Consider the following 25826-nt stretch of genomic DNA (forward strand, 5'->3'; position numbering starts at 1 on the left):
TGAGAGGGAAAGCGTTAAACTGCACAATTATATAAAGCCAGCTAATGGAACAGATTATCTTAGTCCCTAAGGAAAGATACTTTTCAAACAAGCAAAAGATAGAACAAAACAACCCTGAACAAACTAGTATTTTACATGGCGACAAAGGCCAGGAGAGTTGGAGGGAGTCTCTAACAGAAGTCACAGGCTCAGTCTTGTCTGCCTTCCTTTCTGATGTTCTAACAAACCAGCTACAACCAGGCAAATACACATACATACTTTTGTTCTACCTCCCTCCCTATATAGGTAGAGCAGCCAACATTATGACAAACACGAGATTCTGTACAGATGGGGGCAGGGGTAGACCCTCACCCAGGAAGTGTCTGTCCCAGACCACTGACAACGGCCTGATCACGGCTTAAAGGACTGAACACATTTTATTTTCAAAGCCCAGGAGTAGCTTGTTCACCCAAAGATGTGTGTAGCTCATTAAAAAACAATTTCTAAGAAAGAAACCAAATGTTTCAAATTTATCCAACACATCCATGGGCCCATCTTCATTAGTTCAGTTGCTTTAAAGCAACACTAAGAAACAGAAACACATTTATTCTTATGTGAAGTGTGTACGTTAGTATTTCTTTAAAAAATACCCTCAAAATTCAAGCTATTTGTATAACTTAACAAGAGTATGTTCATGTGTTACCACTGCAATTAATAAAAAAAAAAAACTAAAAATTGAACGGCATTTACACAATCTTCAGTGATGTCAAATGAAGCAGCCCACGTCCCATGGAGAAAAGCCCTAAAACCTGCAGGAAAGGCCAGGTCTGCTTGGACAGAGTGCTCGGCGGGCTGTGTGGGGCGGGGAGGGGGCCGGGCGCAGGGAGCCAGGGGCGAACCTGAGGGCGAGACTGCCACCTGCTGGACGGCATCTTCGAACTTCTGCCAGCGCAGCCCAGCGCCTGGCAACGCGCTGCAGAACAGGCCGCCTTTGTAGTCCAGGCACCAGAGGTACTTCTCAGAGACCGCCAAGCTGAGGATGCCGTGGCCGGGCCCGGAGTAGCCCATCCAGCTTTCTGCAAACTGACAAGGACAGAGCCTGCTGACTTGGCAACAGAAGACACAGCTGCACATGCCCCACACTTGGCAATACGAAAAATGCGCCAGCATTAAAGTTGTGGAGCTGAAAGGGCTGTGTACGTGTGCCTGTGTGTGTGTGTCTGTGAGAGGCCCTCTGAGCAGCCATGCGGAAACCGGCCCCGCCGTCTCTGGACCAGCTCTAACAGAAACACTGTGAGATGGGAGCTGCTGTCCCCTGCAAAGACCCCACAACATCCCTGGATAAACACTTTTTCGTAGACACTATAACCTCTTCCCTAACCCAGAGTTCACATTATTATTCTACAGGTATGCCTCACTTCACACTTGTATGCAGACTGGTTTTTTGTACATCTAATCATTACAGGAGAAATAGCACTACCACTATCTTTGTTTTCTCATGATACTGTTTTAAAGTTCTGTGGCAGTCACCAAACGGGCAGTCCACCCTGTGGCTGACAGACATCTGGCCAGGACACTGCCTCACTGAATTTTGGAGGCTACGGTTCAGCTGCTAGGAGTCTTTCAGAAGGCAAAGCTAAATAAAGTGTGTACTTTAAGACCTTTCTAAAACTGCAAAAGAAACGCATGTATTTGCACAATCACCCACACAAGGACATTTGCTGCTTTGCAGAGCGTGATGCCCAATGCTTGTCAGCTGCCCCTGCTCCCCAGGGCACGCCTTATCTACCCCCTCAAAACCCACCAAAATGTGGCTTTCCAGGTGGCCGAGTTGGGTGAAGGTAGGTGAGGTCCTCACAGTGCCAGGGGCCCTCTCACCGAGGACTTTCTAAAGTTCTGCCCAAGAAGCCCAACCGCGCAGGCCAGAGCCGCCTGGCTAATGCCAGGGCTGGTGGGGGCCCTGTCGCCAGCCCCTCCCGCCCTGCGCTCATCACCAGCACCCGATCCTGCTCAGCTGGGACCGAGTCCTGCTCAGCTGGGACCAATCCTGCTCAGCAGGGACCGAGTCCTGCTCAGCTGGGACCGATCCTGCTCAGCTGGGACCGATCCTGCTCAGCTGGGACGAGTCCTGCTCAGCTGGGCCCGAGTCCTACTCAGCTGGGCCCGAGTCCTGCTCAGCTGGGAGGACCCGCAGACTGGCTGGCTCCTCCCTGACTGTGACACCTAGGACTGCCCGTCACAGGCACTGCAGCGTCCCAGCGCCAGACACAGACCTTGGCAGCTGAAGGCATTCAAGAAAGGGTGAACACACAGAAACCTAAGGGAAAAGGCACTTTGTCTTAAACCAAGTAAGCAGGATGTTTTGCTTTCGAGGCAGGACAGACAGCACCCAAGTTTGAGAGAGGGGACCCTGGAGCCACTGTGGCCCCACTTGCTACCTGACCCGATAAAGCCTGCACGAAGTGTCTGAGTCTCCACTTCCTCCTGTGAAATGGGAGCACCTAGCTCGTGGGTTTTGTTTTCAGAGAAGTAAACGAGTTGAACTTGTAAAGTGTGGAATGTGGCCCCTGGCCCCCGTGAGTGCTGCCCCAACGCGGTGCCTCGGTGGGACAGAGGTTCCAGAGGCGTCCGGGGAAGGCTGTAAGTTCACCTGCACAGGCCACACCTTACGGCCACACAGCAAGAAGAGTGACAATACACAGCGCTGAAACCAAACACGTCTAATGATAATTACTGGCTGGGCTTCCCTGTAAAGAATCCGCCTGCCAGTGCAGGAGACATGGGTTTGATCCCTGACCCGGGAAGATCCCACGTCCAAGGAACAACTAAGCCCATGCGGCACAACTACTGAGCCTGTGCCCTGGAGCCCGGGGACCCAGACGACTGACGCTCTTGCGCCTGGAGCCCAGGGCTGTCCGTGCCCGGCCGCCTCGGGTCCTGTAGGGAGAAGCTCCCTTCTATACCCGTCATGCCTTGGCACCGACGCTGAGTCACAGATGTGTGTCTGAGGAGAGGCGGGCGGGGAGTCCCGGCCTCCAGCCTGCTCCGCGCCTCCTCCTCCACGAGGGGCCAGGCCCCTGCCCACGGGGCTCCTGGAGTGGCCCCAGGCCCGCCCAGCTGCTCTCCGGGACGATGAGCTGCAGGTGCCCACGCGGGGCCGCCCTCCCGGGTCAGAATCGATGTGAGAGGCCGCGCCTGTCGGCCACTGGTTGGGAACGACAGGTCAGCAGGAGCCCAAGCCATTTCAGATCCCTGTGCTGGAAGTCCCCCCAAATCTGGGCCTCCCGACACCTGGCTCACAGGGTTGACAGTGGAGCCTCACCCCCTCCCAGCGTCAGTTAGCCCGTGACTTCCCTCAAGGAGCCCTTGTACCTGGTCGGCCTTGAGCAGCCCAGGGTCGTCTGTGCCCAGCTGCCTCAGGTCCTGCAGGGAGCGGTCCCCTCCCAGCTCCGTCACACTCGTCTCCGAGGATGAAGAGGGCAGCCCATGGCCATAGATGTCCTCCTCGTCGCTGGAGGTCAGCGCCTGGTCCCGCGGGGGCTGCTCCTGGGCTCCGGCTGCTGAGGCCGAGGCCCAGGGAGGCGGCTGGCCGCCCCCGCCCAGGTCATGCTCGGAAGTGACAACCGCCGTCTGGCCCGTGTCAGCGTCAGGAGCAGCGTGCCGGGGACTCAGGCTGAGGTGGTGGGGGGCTCCCACGTGCGTCGGGAAGCCCTGCTCTTCAGGAGGTTCCTCAGCTCTGCCTTCGTCAGCCGTGGCCCCCGGAAGCTGCTGCTCTGCACTGAGGGCCCAGCTGAGGTGGGAAGGCACCGGTGCCGAGTCCAGGATGCAGGGTTCTGAGAAAGCGCCCGGGAGGCCATCAGGCTGCACGGCCCCCTCCCCTCGGGCCTCCGCCGCAGCACCCGGCCCACCGTCTGCAGGATGAGGCTCCTCCTCCAGCTCCACGACGTCCTCAGAGTTCTCCACGTGCTCCGGCAGGCGCCAGGAAGAGCTCACCGCCCCAGCGGGCGGCTCTGTCCCACCCTCGCCGTCGCCCAAGGGGATTTCAGCTCTCCCGTCACCGCCTCGGTTCAGCAGGTCAGGGGCAGGCAGGGGCACCTCCAGGACACTGAATGCCTCGGAGTCGCTAAACTCTGGCAGCACACCAGCGGCCTCCCCGCTGAGACTGCTCTCCTGGTCAGGAGACCCTGTGCTGGACCGGTCCATGACGCTGCCCAAGCTGGAGGCCATGGATGGCAGGTCCATGCTCACGGACTGGGGGCTGTCCCCAGGAAACTCACAGCCGGGGGTCGACTCAAGGGAGCTGGGGCCCGCGGTGCTGCTTCCACCTTCTACTTGAAACAAGAACGGTTAAGATTAGGTAGGACTCCACACAAGGGGCAAGACGCGAACTAAAAAACAAAAACTTGGCTTAAGAAAAAAACATCTTAAATGAAGGAGCTGTAATTGTTGACGAATAAATCTCTCAAGTACAAACTGTCCCAATTCAGAGGTGTTTTAAATGGATGCAAATACTGTACACATGATGGGCTCTGAGGCTTCCTTCAATAAATGTTAACTAAGCAAGAACAAAGGAACAAAGGGATCACAGAAAAATTTTTTAAAGTTATTAAGATATTAAGGCATCTGATAATATTTTCCTTCAATACTGCAGCAATCTTTAGTAGAGAGGCTCAGTCGGCACCAAGGAGTAATAAGCCAAGAAAATTCCATGTTAAACCCCACATCCAGGACTTCCCTGTGGCAGTGGTTAAGAATCCACCTACCAAAGCTGGGGTTGTGGGTTTGATTCCTGGTCCGGGAAGATCCCACGCGCCACCAGGCAACTAAGCCCATGAGCCACAATGACCGAAGGCCAAGTTCTGGAGCCTGCGAGCCTCGACGAGAAGCCCCTGCAAGCAGCAGCCCGTGCAGCACAACCCCCACTCACTGCCACTTGAAAGCCTGGGTGCGGCAACAAAGACCCAGTGCAGCCAAAACTAATTAATTCTAAAAAAAACCCCTATCTGGGGACTTCCCTGGCAATTTAGCGGTTAGGACTCTGCGAGTTCACTGCCAAGGGCCTGGATTCATCTCTTGGTTGGGGAACTAAGATCTCACAAGCACCACAGCACGGCCAAAAAAAAAAAAAAAAATCCCGTATCTGATGACATACCCAACACTAAACATTAACTGATGCATCTGAAGATTTCCATAGCTTTCCTTCCAAGTTCATCACTCTCTGGTCTAATAGATGATATACATGAATAAACCAAATTTTTAACTGAAGTATTGAAAAGTACAATACCCAGACCTGTAAGCAGGGCTGGTGAGCTGCATCACTGTTCACTGCTTTGTGTTAAATACAGATAAAGATTTCACAGGGAAACTCCTCTGAGGAGGACAGACACCGCTGCCTGTTCCCTCAGTGCCCCCCCCCCCGCCCCCTCCCAAGTCTGGTGAGAGGCCCCTGGCGGCGGGGGGGAGGCCCCTCGCGCTCTGCTGCGGACGGTACCTGTCTTCTTCGTCCTCTTCTTCTTTTTCACCCTGAGAGGCTTCACCACGAGCTCCTGGTCGAAGTCCTCCGAGCTTATCACGCTGAACCTGTTCGAGGTGAGCGGGCCACCCCTGCCCAGCTCGGGGGCTGTCTGAGGCCCGGAGCTACTGTCCGTGGAATTGAGCGAGCTGCTCCTGCTCCTGGGCTCGCTGGCCACGGAGCTGGCCACCGAAGCGCCGCGGAGCCTCGTCTCGGAAGGCATGGCCGCCGGCAGCTTCTCTGCACGCGGCCCATGGACTTGCTCTGAGCACACCGATGTCTCCAGACCGTCCCGCACCGGTAAAGAAGCTGATTTAACTGTGGTTATCAGAGGGAAAGATGATGTGCTCTTATTATTAAAGGTAAAAACATGTGTCCTAGGTGACAGACTTCAATGTTCAAAAACCTTATGCATCGACCCCACAGGCTGGCTCAGAGCATCAGATGGAGATTACTAGGGTGGGAGCTGAGCTCCCCTTCCTACTCACCCAACCCCCCCACCCTCCAGACCCACAGAAACAATTCCAGCAAATGTAAGACCTGGACTGAAAGTAAGTGGTTTTCAAGAAAAGTAGCATAAACTGTTTTTTAAGAATCAAAGGATACCCTCTGAATAGCTCCTTAGATAAAGTTAGAATCACTTAATGAAAATAAAAGTGGTAAGTTTTCTACATTATAAACTTTAATTACATATATTTTATAACAAAGTTTTGTAACAAATACATTTTATAACAAATACAAACCTATTGATGCTAGTCCTTCAGGCCTGCTTGAAATTCGTATAATGTTCCTGTCTCCCTTTAAGAAAAATATTTCATTTTCTGTGCAGGAAACAGACACAATATCACCTGATCCTTCCAAACCAGCAATGGTGGCCTGTCCAGAAAAAGAAAATCACAAAACCAGGCAATAGTAATAGCTCAAACCGTACAAGCATGTGTTGGAATCCAAAGAAGTCAAATAGCTGCTGCTTGCTATCATGACTTCTGAAACTTGGAGTAATTCAACCCAAAGTGAGGTAATACCCAACAGATGGTGACTGAGTACCCGTCAGGACCTTTCCGGGACTGAGCCTGAAGTCGCTCCCTGCCCGCCCTGCCGCAGGCGCACCCACTGGCCACCCCGGAACCTGGCCCTGACCCTCCTGATGCCATGCCCTCCACTCGGATTCTCTCCCTGGCCCTGCTCACGGGGACTTTCAGCTCGATTCAGACGCCCCCTCCTTGGGAAGTGTCCCTGACAAGCAGGCCCTCCTCAGCAAGGCCCAGGACTCTCAGAGCTCACAGCCCTTTACACAAAGCCCTGCCCGGCCTGGCCCTCCTAGGCTGGCAGGTCTAGGGCGCATACCGTGTGGATTCCTGCGGCAGAGGCCGGGCAGGTACTGTGAGTCGCAGTTGTGAATGAATGAGGAGGGAGACAGGACTCCCCCAACGCCATCGGAAAGCCAACAGCACCCCAAACACAGGACAACCCTGAGCCCTCACTGATTGAAAAACATTCTTGCTTCTCACTCAACAGCAAACAGGAGAGTAGCTCAAGGCAGAGGAGAAAGCGGGCACAAGTCCTTTGATGATCCCTAACTAATCCTGGCAGCGTCTGAAAGCTTCCAATCGCGCTGTCACGTTCAGACTGTGCATGACCCGCCTCTCTGGCTCCACTTCTCCACCTACAAGATGAAGTTAATTACACCTACTGGGGAAGGCTTTGGGTAAGTGTTCAGAAGAGAGAAACTCATGTACAGTTATAGAATACACTGACCCCACCAACTAGTAAGTACACATTATGTTCAAACAGTACCCAAAGAAAAAAGAAAAGCTGTGTTCTCTGGACCTGGCAAAGAATACAAAAATGTCTTTCAAAATGTTCCCTAAGAAGAGAAACTCAGGGCTAAAAGGCACTTTGGCGATTCCCCAAGCCACCGTGCCCCATGTCGCAACAAAGACTTAGTGCAGCTACAAATAAAATTTTAAAACAAAGAATACACTGAAACTGAACAGTTTCTTTTTAAAAAAAAAATTCCTAAAGCAATCTCTATTGGCAATAATCTCATCACCCTACTTTAAACAGAAATTGTTTCCAACCATGATTTGATAATGCTGGTAAGCTGTCCAAACACATCATCAAGTCAAGTCGGGGAAATGGCAGAACGAAGTGGCTCCACTTGGGAGGAGAAACAAGGCACAAGAGGGAGAAAGCCAGAGGCTCTGCATGCTCAGCCGCACCCTGGGGAGACCTTGGGCACCGAGTCCCTGTCTCACTCTTTGTTATGTGTGAGGTCTGATCTCATTTCATTACGCTCACGGTAATTTGGTAGCCATAAAACACATGATCCAAAGAAATAAAGAACAAATTTACTTTTCTGCTTAAATAACACACACACACTTTCTTAGCAGGGGACAGGACTACGAATATTTAAACCAAATATTTTTTCAAATCTACAAAAACCACCAAACCTTCACCTGGTTTCCGTGACTAGCTCACTGGGAAAGGCAGCGCGCGGGACCCACACTGTCCCACCCTCTGAGAAGAGGGGAGGCAGAGGTTTACACACACCCTCCTGCCTCTAGACACCAAGCTGCGCCACCATCACTTGGCTCACCTGGTTGACAGTGTCCAGAAGGTAAATACTGTATTCATTCCAACTCAACACCCAACCTTCTTGGAAGAAACACGACACGAGCCCCAAGTGCTTCTCAGGCGAGCTGCACCCTCCCCGCGCGGCAGAGTCCAGGCGTGGATAAAGCTCGAAAGGCTTGACTCCTCCGGCGAAGACGTCTTTTAAGATAAACGTGGCCTGGACAGTCCCATGGATGTCAGCCTTCCACAGCCGGAGCCCAGGCCGGGATGCGTACAAAGTTAGATCGCTTTGCTTACAGAGTCCTGGTATAAAGCAGGCACCAAATTTCCCAGTGCTGAGATGACAAGGGAAAAAGGAGGGAAGAAAGAAAGAGACATGGACTGATTCACAGTGCTAGCTGTCAACCCCTCATTTTAAGTCTAACAAGAATCTCTGCACTAGGCCAGAATAAGACTGATTCTCTCTCAAACCCTTTTCTACAGGGTTTGTTTTGGTCACGTGAGCCACCAGTCCACCCCTGAGCCCACAGAGGACACGGCCTCTGCCCGCACCCCCTGCAGCACCCCCAGAAGTGTGCACCCGCAGAGCACGCACCCAGTTACACACCCCGCACTGGTGCCCTCCTAACCACAGCCCCACGAGGCTGGAGTCAGGACTCCTGTCCTAGAGAAGAGGACGCGGAGGCGGGACGAGCGAGGCCCAGGGCCGGGCAGCTTCCCTGCTCTCAAAGTCTGCTCCTTCCCATGCCCGCTGCTGTGTTCAGCCCAGCACCCCAGGGAACGCGCTTCAGGCCCAGAACTGGGGCAGCCCTTTCAGAATTTCTCTTAAACCCACAATCTCCATTCTGATCCTCAGGCGTGGTGTGTTTTTTGTTTTCCTATGTTTAGTACCATGAAATATCTAAAACAAATAAATAACAAAATATACACCCAGGAACCTGTCCCTCAGCTTTAGAAATAGAGTCAACAGCTATATCATTGATGTTCTCCTGCTCCAAAGGTCCCTGCCCCTCCGGGCCCCAGGTGTGAGTCCTACACTGAATTCTGTGTTTATTACTCCCTTGCTTCTATCAAAAGTTTAACCACATACCTACGTACTCCTAAACACTACATACTTTGGTATAGACATACTTTTGTCTGTCATTTGTACTACAAAGTACAATGCTATTTGTCGTCTTTTGCAACTTGCTTTTAACCTAATAATTCTGAGATTTTATCCTTGCTGACAAAAGCGCTGTGGCTCATTCATTTTCACTGCTATACGGGGCTCCATGATTTATTCACCCTCAGGTTGATGGGTATTTGAATTATTTCCACTTGTTCATTTTGAATCGTGCTCACCATGAGCATGTCTGCACAAACCCTCCTAGCACACAGGTCTAAGAGTTTGTCACGGACATTTCAGAGTGGACTGCTGGACTGTCGCGTGACTGCCATGTTGCTGATTAAGAGCAGATTCAGGTCAGGAAGACAATTTCAAACTCTTCTCAATGTGTTTACACCAGCCCATCAGCAACCTAGGAGTTCTTGCTGCTCCACATCTCTGCCGAACCCCTGTGTCTCCCAGGGTTCAAAGAGTAAGAGTTCAGTTTAACCCTAAGTCCTCTGATTCTCTGTATTTCCCTGATTCTAAACAGCAGAAGGAATTGTGGCTTGTTTTTTAATACTTACTTGGCCGCACCAGGCTTTAGTTGCAGCGTGCGGGATCTCTGATCTTCATTCAAACTCTTATTTGTGTCACACGGGATCTAGTTCCCTGACCAAGGACTGAACCCAGGCCCCCTTCGTCGGGAGTGCAGAGTCTCAGCCACTGGACCACAGGGAAGTGGGAAGTCCCACAGCCCTGACAGTCACTCCACGCTGTGCACGTCAGCTTCCTAATCTGTAAACCAGGGATAACTCCCACCTCAAAGGTTGACATGAGGCTGAATGACACTCCAAGACAATAAGCAATGCCGGTGACACGGTAGGCCCCCCAAACGCTCAATTGCCTCGACCTCCACCTTTCCCGTCGCGCTCCTGTGGGTGCCGGGCCCCACCTCAGCCTGCACAGCAGCCCTGGACTCCCAGGGCGGCGTCCGAGCGCCCTGGGACACCCCACGCAGGCCAGCTTTGCTGGGTGCTTCTCTGCGGTTCAGCATCTCACTGCACTCCTCTGGACAGGGTCCAGGGAGGACACGATATCAATTCAACTCTGAAGAGAAGGTCGTCAGACTAACCTGACACCATGGGTCATTCTGGCAACCCCACGGTCAGCATCGTGGTGATTACTGCCTTTGGTGATTTGTTCTGGAAAGGTTCTCCAACAGAGATGCCCACAGGAGTTCCAGCAGGGCAGCCCATAACCTCTTTCTCCTGCCTTTCCTGTCAATTTCTGTTTGGTGATCCAATTTCCAAATCTAAGTATTTTCCTTCTACTCAGAAGTCCTCTTAAAAATCTGTCACTTCAGGTGTCATGGCTAAAGCCTTCATTTTAACCAACGTTTAGCGAGTTCCCGCACCATGTGAGAAGCTGTGGTGCAGGCAATGTGAAAGATGCAGGAGGAAGGTCTCGGCCCCGGCGTGTAACACACTGCAGCCGACGTGTGTCAGCGACGCGCCACCTCCGCGGCTCCAAGAGCTGCTCGAGGCCTCTAGACCAAGGCGATACACTTTGCCTGGGGCGTGGAAGGCTAGACCTTGGACACTGAGCAGACTATGACCCTCTGGGGAAGGACAAGCTGAGCACGGCAGGTGGGGGCCCTGCTCCAAGGAGCCGCTGAAACGTGTCAGCAGCAGGCTGGGAGAAGGTGGTGAGCCAGGGCTAACTGGCTACATACCGCCCAGGGCAAACTGCCCTCCACCCTGAATTGGCCGCCACCCACACACAGAGTGACTCCCCAGCACTGGCTGATGTCATTCTGAATTGGACACAAAAACTCCAACTTTTAAGGTCAAAGCTCTGCAGGATTCTAAAATCATAAATCTACCTAGTTTCTCAACTTTGGTGGGGCTGTTTTCTAGAAATATCAATGATGACTTTAAAAAATATCTTCATTTCCTTTATGAGACACACCAATGTGAAAAAGGTGTTTCTAGTTATCAAATTCTAACCATAAATCAGATCTTCTAATTTATGTACAATAACATTGAGCAAGACAGAGAGCTGGAAACAAGACGACACGCCACAGCCGGACGCCCAAAGGCACCAGAGGGCAGATAGGGAGCTGCCCCAGGGCCAACGTGGCTGGGCAGGGCCCAGCCTCCGCACCCACCCAGTGCCAGGAGGGCCTGCTGCCGGACACGGAGGAGAAGCAGACAGCTGCGCACTGCGGTCTTCTGGGAGAGACAAACGCGCTGTTCTGTTCAATCTGAGGGGGTTCACAGGCTGGATCAACCACCGCTCCCTGCAGCTGGCCCTGGGCCCAGCTTCCCCGCTGACAGGACAACTTCTGCCGCCCTAGGGCCAAACCAGGCCGGCGCGGCCCTCCCAGGCTCAGGGCAGTGACCTGCACCACCACCTGGTCTCCCCTTGGGTGGGCCCACACGCCCACCCAGCGTGCGGCCCACCCCTCCTGCCTCAGCTCCCCCAACGCCACGGCCTGTGCCCCTCAACGGAGGTGGGATTTTTTGGCCAAGCCACACGGCGTGTAGAACCTTAGTTCTCTGGCCAGGGATTGAACCCGCACCCCTTGCAGTGGAAGAGCGGAGTCCTAACTACTAGACCCCCAGGGAAGTTCCCACAAGGGAGGGGTGCCTGGCCACCAGGCTGCCAGAGCCGGAGGCCCAGCTGGGCGCATTGCTCAGGGCCAGTGACACTCACACATCAGTGAGCTCCGAGGGCCCAGAGCACTCAATGCCGTCTAGAGGCCCTCAAGGGCACTGCTGCGGCCACCCGTGGCCCTGAGCACATGCACGCCCCCACCCGCCACCCCAGCCTGACCCCGGAGGAAGACCACGCCCTGCCCACAGTGACACTCTACCCACCGCCCGGACCACCGCCTCCGACGGCTCTCCTGCTCTCACAACCCAGAGCCAGCCAAGCCATCGGCTCTGCCTTCAAAGCATCCCTGCCACCCCGCCCTGGTGTGAGCCCGACTCTCACCTCGGCCACCCGGGACCCTGGCGGTCTCTGTGGCGGCCGCCCTCACCCGGCCACAGGGTGGCAAGAGTCGACACAGCTTGTGACTCTCACAGTGCTGGAGGAACACAGCCCCAAGCGGGGCCATGAAGCCTATGGATGGGGTCCCAGCCCCTTTCCCCCCCCACACACCTGGCCTGCGCCCCTCTGAGGGGTCCTCCTGGCTCCCCCCATCCTCTCCCAGGAATCGGCTCAGACCCCACCGCACAGGAGGGTGGGGACACGTCTGCCTACGCAAAACAACCAGGCAGACATCCTCAAAGCTCCACCCATTTATTACTTCTGCTGAACATTCTAGAACCTGGTTATTTAACATCAGTCTCCCCCACAGGAACCTGAGCTCCTGAAGACCAGAGCTCTTGTCCCCCTTGCTCAGAGCGGTCTTCCCCAGACTGCGAAGGGCACCAGGCAGAGCAGACACCCAAGAAGGACCCTCCAGGGTTGAATGGGAAACACACTCCCAAGGTGACCTCATCCAGGCCAGGGGGCTCAGTGTCACCTGCATCTGACCACCTCATCTTCATTTCTGGCTGAGCCCCCTCTCCTGAGCTGCCGACCTGCGCACGTTACTCCCAGTGGGGATTCCGCCTCAGCCACCTAACAGGCCTCTCGAACACAACACGCCCAAGAGAGAATTCAGACATCCAGACATTAACCCAGGGCTTCTAAGTTAAAGGGCTTCTCTTTCCATCTGGCTACTTTAGCCAAGGGCACAGAAATCCTTCCTTACTCTGTTCTTCCCTTGCCCCCTATATCGAATTCATCCCCAAATCACCCTTTCCTCCCCCTCCCACCCCTCTTCATGCCGGGGGCCCAGGTGGATTCCACGTCGCGCCCAGGACCCCGACAGCTGCCGCCTCGCTGTGCAGAACCAGGCGCACTCAGGCCGCCCTCCTCCTGCCTAAAGCCCCCACTGGCTTCCCGTCCTGCCTGGAATAACTCAGGGGCAAGGACTGGCTTAGGTCTTCCTTTCCAGCACCCGCCCGCCCTTCACAGCCGCCCCAGTTCCCCTCTGGCTCTTGGAACATTCCAGGCCCGGGCCCAATGCAGGGCCTTGGCACCTGCTGCTCCCGAGACCGGAAGGCTCTTCACACACTGGAGGCTTCAGCCCAGGATCTCTTCCCCAGAGGCCGCCACTGGCTACCCGCGCCCACCCAACCCTTCACCCAGATGCTGCCTCCGAGCACTGCCCACACCGAGACCGGCATCTCCAAGGGCAGAGCCTGGCTCCCCGCTGAGCCCTGGGTGCCGCCCAGTGGGACGCCTGGTGACCGAAGCCACAGCTCCAGGAGGCGGTCTTCGTTGGGGTCCTTTTCTAATCACGATCTAACAGCACATGACAGAGACAAGCTGTCAGGACACAGGTTAGAAGTGTTTCTGTTCACTCTGTGGTCCCCCACGTCTCTAACACAGCTCCCTAAGAGAAAGGGGACTCACTTAGCTGTTTCTGCATCTGAGACAGTGCCCAGCAAGTGTGCCCAGACACCTGGCCACACAGACCCACCAGGAGAGGGTCACGCGAAGGTGCTGAGGCGTCACGCAGGCGGTGAGAAAGCCAGGTGTGAAGGGAAAGACTGTTGGGTACACAATCCGTGTGAAGGTAACTGGTTTTTAAGTCTCTCTCTTTGCACGCCACCTTCCTTCCCAAAAGACAAAATGCAGCAAGACACCGACAGAGAAACCAGGAAGAGACATGAGGGGGAGAGCGGGGCCCTGGCAGAGGGAGAGTCCAGCCAAGTCTGCAGGACCACCCAGCCTGAGCAGCGGGTCCTGCGGGGGCTGCCCAGGAGCCGGAAGGAGACGATCGCTGTACGAAGACCAACTGTCAGTGGGATTAAGGGGGTGTTCAATGTGGAAAGGCAAAGCCAAAGGGGAGATGTGACTATCTGAACAGCCATGGGCTGCTCTGCCAGGCAGAAGAAGGAATAAACTTGCACTGTGTTCCTGCAAAGCCCAGGACACAGCATAACGGACGCTAAGAGGACCAGCGGCTGGCACCACCAGCCCCGCGCTCATCCACCCACCCACTCCCTCCCAGCCCCCGTGCCCCCGCCGTCCCCCACCCCGTTCCTCTGCGACAGCAGTGCTCCTCCCCCTGGCACTCCTCCAGCTCCGCCGCCGGGACGGGCTGGGCCAACTCTGCTGCAGCCGTTCTCCCGCCAGGAGCAGGCCACGGAAGGGGTCCTCTCTCAGCCAGGAGCTCTGACCCCCCTTCTTCAGGACACCCCACCCCGGGTTACAGCCCACATCCTGGCCACACCCCTCACTAGGCTCCACGGCAGGGGACACAGCCAGTAGCGCTGAGGCCACTTGCGTCCACAGTGGCGTGGTTCACGGAGGGAGCGAGGCGGGAATGCCCACCCGACCCTGACCTCTGAGCTGAGCTGTGCAGGCAGCGGCTTGCAAGGAGCAAACGCCCACATGAGCAGCGGCGGGGGGCTGGGGACCCACCTGGAGCGCGGGCCCTCACGCCGTGGCCCCAGCGCAGCTCACCTTTTCCGCGGCTGTGCCCCGACCTGCTGCACGGAGCGCTCCTCGGTGTGGAACAGCAGGCTCCGCTGCAACGTGGAGACCAGCAGCACCTTCTGGCTGTAGTCCAGCTGCACGATGGAGGCCGGCTCCTCCAGCACCAGGTGTGAGCGGCAGACGCCCTGCGGGAAGAGGTGCGTGAGGCCCGCAGGGCCGGCTCCAGGGACGCCCCAGCTGTCAGGGCTGGCCCGGGCCCTCCTGTGTCTGCATTCCGGCCAATGTCTGCCTTAGATGAAGGCGCGCGTCCTCATGGGTTCAGTGTCAGCCCGCCGCGATGATACTACCTGGAGAAGCCCTCACTGGTGAGAAAACTGTCAGGGTTACCAGCTGTGTCAGGCCACAGCAAGGTTAGCAAGAAACACTTAAACCTTCTGTATGATTGTTAGAAAATGCTTTCAGTACATGTGTCACTCTGTACCTCCCTGTTCGCTGAACCAGGGTAGGCAAGGCACGAGCGGGTAAGCCAGAAGATGTGAGGAGCCACAGGAGCCGCGGGCATCCTTCATTCACAGAAGCAACAGCAACGACGATGATGCAACTCAACACACCTCAACTCGCCGCTCCTCTGAGTTTCTCAGATGAGGCTTATATGGGTCACTGCACCTGCGCAGTGCTACGAATGATCTCAGCTGTTACACAACCATGAATTTACAACTCGTGGGGTGAGTGCAAGAGGCCATGGCCACGCCACCCTGGCTAATTTGCTCTTTCCCTACAACATGGTTCAAAGAAGGAAGAATCCATAAAGATCTAAGTGGAAATATGTCGCACCATGTGTACTGTTTATTCCAACAGAAAACAATTGGACTTTCTAAAAAATTACTGTGACAACCATCAAAATTCATATCACAACCTCCTCCATAGAGTTCAAAGCAATTCTGGGGACATTACATCCTGGCCTACTGAAAGGGTCAGAAGAGACAGGTAGAAAGAAAGGAAACGGTATTAAGTACGTTAAAGAGCAAAGTAGAGCTCTGCGTGGAACTTTGCTGCTGACACAAGTGATGTGTCTTTGTGTCAGTATCTGCTCCTGTAAGTCCCTCTTCTCCGAAAGCCTTTTTCTTTAATTGTTTAGGAAACACTGACGCAATGTCGTAGACCTTTGTGGGGAAAAGGGAGTAGCCATCAGATTTACTGGTAAGATTTACATACAGTAAAAGTCACCCTTTTTAGATATATGATTCTATGAATGTCGACAAATGCATACCGGTGTGTAACCACCAGCATGACTGAGACGGGGGATTCCCATTACCTCCACTATCATGGACATTAAGCCAGAGTTCCTTCCCATCTTTACTTACACAGACTGCAGTTTTTTTAACTTTCGACTTAGCTTGTAATGGAATTAAATTCATTGTATTGTACTGTGAAGAGGGGTTCCCTTGTGGCTCAGCTGGTAAAGAATCCACCTGCAATTCAGGAGGCCTGGGTTCACTCCCTGGGTTGGGAGGATACCCTAGAGAAGGGAAAGGCTACCCACTTCAGTATTCTGGCCTGGAGAATTCCATGGACTGTACAGTCCACGGGGTCACAAAGAGTCAGACACGACTGAGTGACTTTCACTGTGCAAAACCATACATCTTTTCTGCAAATCTCATCAAACACCTGTGCTTTAAAAAAATGATTGGAACCTCAATAAAGCTGGGAACAAATGACCAGGATGCCAAGATGTGAGGAAATTAACAAGATGGCACCAGTCAGGCTCTCTAAGTCCCTGTCCTGTAAACAATGACTGTGCAGTTGTGTGACAGCTGAGATTGCTCAAGGCACTGTGCATGTGCGTCACAAGGTGCTCGCCCGGCCACAGGCTACTTTTGCTCTGGTTAAGTATAAACACGCTTCACCTGGAAAAGCCCTGAAGGATTGTGTGCGGTTATGTTGTCTGCTGTGTCAGCTAGGAGAGAATAAGCGTGTCTGCAGTTCCTACGGCTCCCCACATTTTCTTCCAGCCTCTCAGCTAGCGCCTTGCCTACCATGGGTTCAGGGAACAGTGCTCACAGTGAGACAGTCGGTGCTGGGAGTGGGGTCAGCACCACACAAGGACAGTGCTCTCTGCGTGCGAGTTTTCCCTCCATTTCCTGACGTGCATGAGCAGTGTTCCCATGGTGCAACCCTCACTGTGGGAGCGACAGCAGGAAAGTGCCAACACGGGATCCTGGAAAACCTTAACAAAATGTTTTCCTGGAGAGCAGCAGTTCTCAAAGTGTGGCCCATGGTCCCCGAGGGCCTCTCAAGGTCGAAGTCATTTTCATCATAATGTGAGGTTTTATCTGCCTTCTTCACGGAGCAGTGGTTCATACTGTTGGTGGACAGAGCTCCTGAAAGATCGGGGTGGGGGGGACCCCAAGGCAAGCAGGGCACCAAACTCCAGGAGCTGTCACGGTGCCCTCAGCCACTGGGCATGTGCAGCAAAAACGTGAATCTCACTTCAGAAGGTCTATTATGCAGGAAAATGACAATCCCAACAAATCTTGACCTTGGGGACACCTGTCTTTGTATTCTGTGATGAAACCAGGTCTGCACACAGCTCTCTGGCTGAAGCTGAAGTCCGGTGGCTCTTTTGAGGAGGAGCACTTGGACAACTGTACGAGCTGGGAGCTGAACTTTTTTCCCCCATAAGATACATTTTACTTGAAACACTAGAATTATTCAAAGTTGGGTATTTAGCGGGCATTTTCTCAGAAGGAATAAAGTGTATCTGTCACTTCAAGGAAAATAAGTGAGGGTATTTGTTGCTGATAATAACACAATCTTCAAGTTCACAAGTGAAGATCAGAATCTGAAAAAATGTACCCACTCTTGTGAACCTGACATTCCCAACAGCTCAAGACCTTTCTCATCAGAATGATGGAGATATTAACAAAGGTGGTGTTTTTGCTTTATATCATAAAATTAAATGTATCAACATTTGGAAGATCTGCATCATTTGGTACATCAATATTTCCCAAGTGACCAACACACAAACTTACAGAATTACAAAATCACACAAAATGAGTCAAGGAGTCCTATGAAGTGCAAGACAGACCAATGGACTTCACTGTAACAGAGCAGCAAAAATTCATCCACACGCTTTCAGATTCCATGCTGTAACCAACCTTTAAAGAAACTACCGTTAGTCAATTTGGGGATGTGATTAAAGAAGAACATAATACAATTCTCTGGAAGGGCTATTAAAACACTCATATTTCCCACCACATGTCTGTGTGAGGCCAAATTTTCTTGATATACCCCAACCAAAGCAATGTATTGTGACAAACCAAATGCAGAACCCAGCTGTCTTCTATTGAGGCAGAGCAGATATAAAGAGATTTGCAAAAACGTAAAGCAATGCTACTCTTCAAAGTAGTAGTAGTTTTTTGTTTTTTTTTTTCTGTCACACTGCAAGGTATATGGGATCTTAGTTTCCCAACCAGGGATCAGACCCAGGCCTCCAGCATGGGAGCGAGGAGTCTCAAACGCTGGACCACCTGGCAAGTCCCATGTTCCGTTTTTGGCCTCACCTTGCAGTTTGTGGGATTTTCCATCCAGGGATTGAATCTGGGCCCTCGGTATTGAGCTCGGAGTCCTAACCACTGAACACCAGGGAATCCTCAGTAGTATTTATTTTCACAAAAATATACAAAAACTTAACCCATACAAACACAACCTCTCTGGAGTGCTCTTTTTCAGAGGTATAGTGTAAAGGGGTCCTGGGACCAAAAAGTTTGAGAACTACTGTGACAGAATATTCAAGATAGACAGGTCAGTGTCAGATTAGAGGGACTCAGAGTTACCCAGCTAATAATCACTGAATTTCTGGACGCACTAGGAATAATGGCTACAAATAAGAAGACGAAAGGTCCATATCACCAAGGAGTGCATTCCAACTGGGCAGACGTCTGAAAAAACAAAGCCCAGGCAGGCTTAAAGCCACCCACACAACAGAAGCAGACCCTCGGTTTGAAGCCGAGCTCTGCTGGGCATGACCTAGTGCCTGGACCCCGGGGAGCCTGGGTTTCTTACCTACTAACTGAAGATCAGAATGTGAGGCTTAGGGCTCTGTCCAGAGGCTTAAAGAGCAAATACAGGGGTGGAGCTGGCTCCCTGCTGCCACCAAACCTCCTCCTCCTCCACCATTCTCCCACAGCCAAAGTGGGGCTGGGGTGAGTTCACCACCCACTCCAACCGCTGTCCACAGAGTGGACCAAGACTGCCGCCTGCCGTATCAGTATACAAAGGAGGTTGCAGCCATCAGCCACAGGGCTGTCCTCTCCCCACCCCAGGGCGCACCCTCAGGGAACTCAGGGTGGAGATACACAGGCTACCCTGCATCAAGCCATCAGCCACTGCGGGCTGCCCTCAACAGGTAGCTGAAGGGGTTCAGGATGGAAAAGCACGGGACAATGGCCCTTAAGCTGCAAATAAAAGAATGTGATTTCAGTGAGCCCAGACTCTTGCAGTTTCCCACATATAAAAAAGTGCTAAATTCATTAACTTGAGATTTATTTCTTCTTTAATTAGCACACTTCTTGATGTTCAACAATCAGGTTTGTTTTTTCAAAGCTCCTATAGATCCTGGTTCCTTCCCCACCTCTTTGAAAGGATCCCTCAGAGTTATCTGAAACTGTCTCCCAGGCTTAAGTCCTCAGGAAGTCCACCGAATAAAAATTCTCAACTTTTAGATTGTGTTTTTTTTTTTAGTTGACAACAGTCATGACTTTGAAGTGTTTTATACCCTCCTCTACAAACTATCAAGGAATAAGGCTCAGTAGTGGCTTCTTTTCTAAATGGTAGCAATAGACAACAGGAGAATGAGAAAAGTGTTTGTTCGAGTAGAAAGAAAGGCCGATTCTTAACACACAGAAGTAGAAGCTTACAAAGCGTCAGGAAAGCCCTGGAAAGAAAATGTTACAACAACAACTGAGAGTAGAAAGGACAACAGCGAGTTTCCCGGTGGCCTAGAGGTTAGGGTGCCAGGCTTTCACTCACGAGGCCTGGGTTCAATCCCTGGCTGGGGAACTGAGATCCCACAGCTGACCAGCACAGCCAGAAAAAATGGGACAAGGTTCAAGAATACAAATTGACCAGCTATAATTTCCCCAAGTATCAGACCAACAATACTTCTGAAAATGATTTACCTGATCTAGATCCAGAGAAGAATAGACGATTTTCCCTTTATCATCTCCAGAGAACAGTTTCATCCCATTGGGGCTCCAAGCCAGAGCTGTTATGCTATTTTTGTGAATGCCAGTGACGTCAAACCTCCGAAGCTGTGAATAAACGATAAAAATACACACAAGAAGAAGGAGAGACACTGTGAGATGGGGCTGTGTGGACAAGGTGATATGCAATCCCTTCTGTTTGGTGGAGGAACTGGTGTTCCCAAGCTGCTTTCCATGCAAAACCCTGCACAAGGACCCATCTGTCTATTTACCTTGAAAACTGACAGGGAGGAGCCAGAGACTACTAAGCAATTTAAATTACCCATGTGTGCTTTTCACCAAGTGTCCTACCAGCAACAAAATGCTATCTGACTATGAAGAGCACAGAGTTAGGCTTTTCTGAGCAAATACTTTCTCAGCAGATGAGGACTTCTCATTTTAAAGGATGTGAGGAATTTGCCAAGAAATTAAGAAATGCTAAAATGGTTGGCACTTACCTGTTTATTTCTCCCTGGCAATGAGGATACAAGCTGAAAAACTGCAACCCTCCCAGAAGCTGTGCCTGCAGCCACCAGGTCATCGAAGCAGCTCAGCAGCTTCACCACCGTGATGGACTCAGTTTTCCCCTGAAAGAGCAAACATCTTAAAATCAAATGGGCCTGTCACTGGGCCAGCTTCCAAACTGTGAAACAGTACCGACGTGAAATGGAAAACCTCACCACACAGCAGCCTATACATATTCCTGATGGAAAATGTATATAGTTCAGAAAGATAATTATATCTCTTTTTCTTTCCAGGTTTTTTATTTTTGAAATGACAAAGTGTGAACCACTGAGCTCTTCTCAAGAGAATTCTAAGGAGCTTGGACAAGAGAGATTGTTCCCCCCGAAAGCAGAGTCTGGAATCAGAAGACCTGTCCCACTCCCAAGCTCTGCTTCCTGCTCTCTCAACATGGACCAGTCACCCACCAGCTGTCACCCATGATGTGTGCGCCACAGAGGTGTGCAGGAGGGAGGGTCAACAAGACAACACACTTCAGAGCGCTTCATAAACTTACTCCTGGTGTTTGACTCTTACATTAATAATCATGTTAAATAAAATTAATGCAGGCTTAACACGTTCATTTAGTAAAAAGCATATGTCAAGCATTGAATACAGATCTTTAGGCTTCCAATGAACCTGAATAATCATTTTTTAAATTTGGAACCACTCATTCAGAAAAATTACACAACCATTTCCACCTTGCTAAGACACATGGCAAGATCTTCAATAAGCCGTTTTGAACCCTGATGCAGTAATTTACATGGCAATCAATCTGCCAAACCTGAGAGCACCCCCTGCATTCAGGATCCTGAGTCAGCTGCTGGGGTAACACACGGCAGGGCGAGAGCCCAGCCTCTCAGAGCGGGGCTGCAGCAGTGAGATGTGCACTAGAGAGCCGCCCCCAGCGAGCGGAGGTGGTCACGCCGGAGCTTGCTTTCAGGCTCTGTTCAGGCTATAAATATGCCTGGTGCCAGAGCATGACACGGAGTAAGGGAGCTACGTCTTCAGCGACAGGAAGGAAAAGCAGGACCCTTGAAGACACCTGCTTTTGCAGGTGTACCAGTCTGAAGCCTTACTGGGACGCCCACCGGAACAGGCTGGAAGGAGGAGGGCATGGGCCCAGGCAGAGGACTAGCTGGGAGTTTTCTGCGCCAGTTCAGGCGGAGCGAGTTCGCGCCCAGTCAAGAGAAGCAGCCAACTCCACAGGCACCAGGGTGGTGAACCTGGGGAGCAGAGACGAGTGGGAGGCCTGGTCAGGATGACGGCAGCAACGAGGGATAGGGCACAGGCCTCTCAGCAGCACGCATCCTGCGCCAGGCCGCCTGGCCGGCACTGCACAGGCGTTACCCCCCGGGATCCTCAGACCATCCTTGTGATACCAAGGCTGTGAGACAAGGTCACACAGCCCGGGAGAAGCGAGTCAGGACTCTGCCTGAGTGTGACTGCAGAGTGAAGCCCTGCTCTGCCTCGGGGCTCTAGCAGACCCACGGCCGTGGACATGGGAGGCGGGGTCGGCCAAGGAGGAGCAGGACAGTGAGCGGAGGGCAGGGACTGTGAGGGACGGCTCCACCTCCGCTCGCAGGCAAGAAAGGGACATAGCACGCCTTACATGTGTATCATCTGACATGCCAGCAGGGCTTCCCTGGTGGTCTGGTGGTTAAGACTCTGCACTTCCACTGCAGGGCATGCAGGTCTGATCCTTGTTTGGGGAACTAAGATCTTGCATGCTGCATGGCATGGCCAAAATAAAAAAGAATATTTTTCCTGGGAATTTGTAATTACAAAAATTGCTAATCCATCAGGAATCAAAATCGCTCATTAGAGATCTTGCCATGTCGTAGCACAAAATCAGAACAGCTGTGTAATTTTTCTGAATGAATGTCTTCAAAATGAAAATCATCGCTCAGATGGGCTGGAAACTGCAATGCCTGTAAACAGGCTTTTAATAAACCAATGTACTAAGCTTGACTTAACATTCTTTAATATGATTACTAATAAATGTCATCATTCTTGACGTAAGAACCAAAACATCCAAAGAATCAGACTATCATACCCGACTATACTTTAGATAGAAACAAAATATGAAGTTTCAACTTTTGACAGGATAACACTCTAGCTGTTCTGGAAAACATTCCCCTCCAAACACCTAGAAAAGGTGAATAAGACACATAAAGCACTTTCTGAAATGGGCAGCTGATCTCTATAAAGTAAAGAAAATCTATATGGGAGAAGGCGAGGGTGGGATGATCTGAGAGAACAGCATCGAAACATGTACGTTATCAAGTGTGAAACAGATAGCCAGTCCAGGGTGGATGCAGGAGACAAGTGCTCGGGGCTGGTGCACTGGGATGACCCAGAGGGATGGGATGGGGAGGGAGGTGGGAGGGAGATTCAGGATGGGGAACACATGTAAATCCATGGCTGATTCATGTCAATGTATGGCAAAAACCACTAAAATACTGTAAAGTAATTAGCCTCCAACTAATAAAAATAAATGGAAAAAGAAAAAGAAAATCTACAAGAGCCGAAACCAAAGAGAGTCCTGTCAAACCAGAACAGAGGCCAGAACAGAACAGAAGCCAGCTCTGAAGCCACAGGTTACCCAGTGATCCAGCCAACACCCAGACCCGGGATTCCTCAGTGAGCGGGGTTAATGAGAACAAGGCTTCGGTCCAGATGAGGTGGGGAGCTGGACCTGACCTCCCTGTAAAGCCAGAACCCGTGAAGACCTAACGCTCAGCGAAAATGTGAACTAAGGAAAAATCAATTTGCTGGCAAACAGAGCCGACGAGGACCTCAGTCTCGTACCTCAGGCCCTGGCCGGAGTGAAGTACAGCCCCTGAGCACCCGTAATCACCAGCCTGCCCCATCCAGCACCGGGGTGTGGAGCTCCTCGCCCTTCCCACTCGAGAGCTCCACGCAGGCAGCTGCTCGGACATGCCTCCTTGTCTGCGACACCTCAAGGGGCCTGGCAGAGGGGCCATGAACGCCACCTCTGGGGACTCACACTCAGCCCAGGCCCCTCAGGAGGCTCACGGGTCAGGACCAGCCACGCAGCTCACAGTCAGAGATGACTACAGGGAAACAGGCCCACGAGAGGACTCAGCTGAAGAGGCACCGGCAGAGCCTGACAAGCCCTCACCCCAGCTCCAGTGATTCCATGTGGACGGAGGAGAACCAGAACCGTATGGAAATATGCTTACGGGGAAGGACAGATTGGAAATTTGGGATTAGCAGATATATGCTACTACATATAAAATAATAAACAAAGACCTACTGTGGAGCACAGGGAACTATATTCAATATCTTGTAATAACCTACAGTGAAAAAGAATCTGAAAGAGTATGTAACTGAATCACTTTGCTATACACATGAAACGATAAATCAACTATACAAAAAAAAAATTTTTTTTTAAAATTAAAAATAAAAAAATAAATCAACTATACTTCAATAACAAAAAAGGCTTTAAAATTTTCAATGAATATAAAGGAAACTGAAACATAAGAGCAAACCACTATCATAAATAATTAAATATATATGAAAAAGAATCAAAAGAATTTAAAATCTCAGTGGCAGATTAAAAAGCACAAGTTACAGCTGAAAGAAAAATCCCTGAGTTAGATGACAGATCTGTGAGGCAAAGATATAAATGAAGAAAGAGAAGTTGAGAGTCATAGAGGATAGAATGCAAAAGTCCAACCTACGTCTAATTGGGATTCCAGAAGAAAATAAAATAGGATTAGAGAAGGCAGTGTCTTCAGAGATAAGGGCTAAAAATTATCCAAAACTAAGGAAAGGCCTGTATCCTCAGAAACACAAGCTTTGAACAAGATTCATGAAAAGAAATACACACATACATATCTTGTAATGAAACAATAAAACCTCAGAAGTAATGAGATATTCATATGTCAGAGAAAAAAGGCAAATAACTACGAATAATTATTAATAAAAGATGTCTCAACAAAGGAGTCCTGAAGACAGGAGAGTATCATTCTCAAAGTGCTAAGAGACAGAACTAATAGCCTTGAAGAGTATGTCTTTCTAAACAATTCAAAGACAAAGACAACAGGAATTCTCTGGCAGGCCAGTGGTTACGATTCAGCACAACTGACCCAGGTTCAACTCCTGGTCAAAGAACTAAGATCCCTGCAAGCCATGTGGCATGGCAACAAACAGTGGCAGACAGTCAGACAAACAAAAAATCAAGAGAACTTGATTTTGCACTTTGAAGTACCACCAACAGACTTCAACACAAGAGCTACTCCAGCAAGAAGGAAAGTGGCTGCAAAGGAAATGAGATGTAACGAGGGATGGCAAGGGAAGACGCTGGTAAAGCTGTGAGGAAATCTAAACAGTGGTTATGAAATATACTAATAATAACATCCAACTTGAGTAGTTAAATGTAGAATGAAAATACTAAACAGTTACATGCATAATGAGAAAGGCCAGATAAAAACATCATAAGAAAGCTACAGGCCAATATCCCTCCATGAATACAGACACACAAAAAAATTGAACAAAATATTACTAAAATACAGCAGGAGGTTTTAAAAAGGATATCATAACAAAATGTGGTTTAACGCCAGGGATGTTGCTAAACATTCTACAACACATAGGACAACACCCCGAAACCAAAGTGCCAATAATGTCAGGTTGAAAAACCCAGACTTAAACCATCTCAATAAGGACATTAAATATAAGTGGCCTAAATATGCCAATTAGAAGGTAGAGATTGTTAAACTGGATTAAAAAAGACAAAAAAAAAGTAAGACCCCCAAAAAGTAAAATAAAAAATAAAAAAGACCCAAATTTATGCTATCAACATGAAATGCACTTTAGATTTAAAGGCACAGATGAGTTGAAACTAAGAGTGGAGAAAGATAAACCATGCACACTTTAATTTTGGATATTTCAACACTCTTCTCACAGTAACTGACAGAACAAATTGGCTGCAGAAGTTTTGGAAGATTGAACTATACTACTGCATTAGTCTGTGTGCAGAGAGAGCAGGCCCTGAGGATGGAATCAGACATTTGAGGCACTTATTGTGAAAAAAAATCTGTGAAGGAAAAAGGGACGCAGCTGGAGAAGGCAGGAGAACTATCAGATCACAAGGCAGGCTGTGACCTTGAGAGAGGAACGGCCTGGGAGCTGCCAGGAGGAGGTGTACCATGGAATAAGCAGTGGTGGGTTTCGATATACCATCCATCCCCATGGTGGCAAAGAAGTCAGATTATCACCAAGTGACACAGAATTTAAAGAATTAACAGACTTCCCTGGTGGTGCAGAGGATAGGAATCTGCTTGCCAAGGCAGAGGACACAAACTTTGATCCCCAGTCTGGGAAAATCCCACATGCCAGAGAGCAACTAAGCCCATGCGCCACGACTACTGAGCCTGTGCTCTAGAGCCTGCGAGCCACGACT

The 25826-nt window shown here is 50.9% G+C and overlaps 1 protein-coding gene across 5 annotated transcripts in view; it reads right to left on the minus strand.

Moving 5' to 3' along the window:
• The window catches only part of TECPR2 (tectonin beta-propeller repeat containing 2), a 100114-nt gene that overhangs the window by 47719 nt on the left and 26569 nt on the right, over positions 1-25826 (minus strand). For all 5 annotated transcript variants that reach the window (XM_020913468.2, XM_020913470.2, XM_070477789.1 and 2 more), the window contains exons 3-10: positions 20356-20484; positions 19835-19966; positions 14682-14839; positions 8091-8403; positions 6235-6367; positions 5471-5809; positions 3352-4307; positions 879-1062 (exon numbers count right to left, since the gene is read on the minus strand). In XM_020913468.2, coding sequence (XP_020769127.2) covers positions 879-1062; positions 3352-4307; positions 5471-5809; positions 6235-6367; positions 8091-8403; positions 14682-14839; positions 19835-19966; positions 20356-20484 — 2344 coding nt within the window. The remainder of the gene's footprint in view (positions 1-878; positions 1063-3351; positions 4308-5470; positions 5810-6234; positions 6368-8090; positions 8404-14681; positions 14840-19834; positions 19967-20355; positions 20485-25826) is intronic.

Source organism: Odocoileus virginianus, chromosome 16 (genome assembly GCF_023699985.2).
Source record: "Odocoileus virginianus isolate 20LAN1187 ecotype Illinois chromosome 16, Ovbor_1.2, whole genome shotgun sequence".
Classification (NCBI taxonomy): Eukaryota; Metazoa; Chordata; class Mammalia; order Artiodactyla; family Cervidae; genus Odocoileus; species Odocoileus virginianus.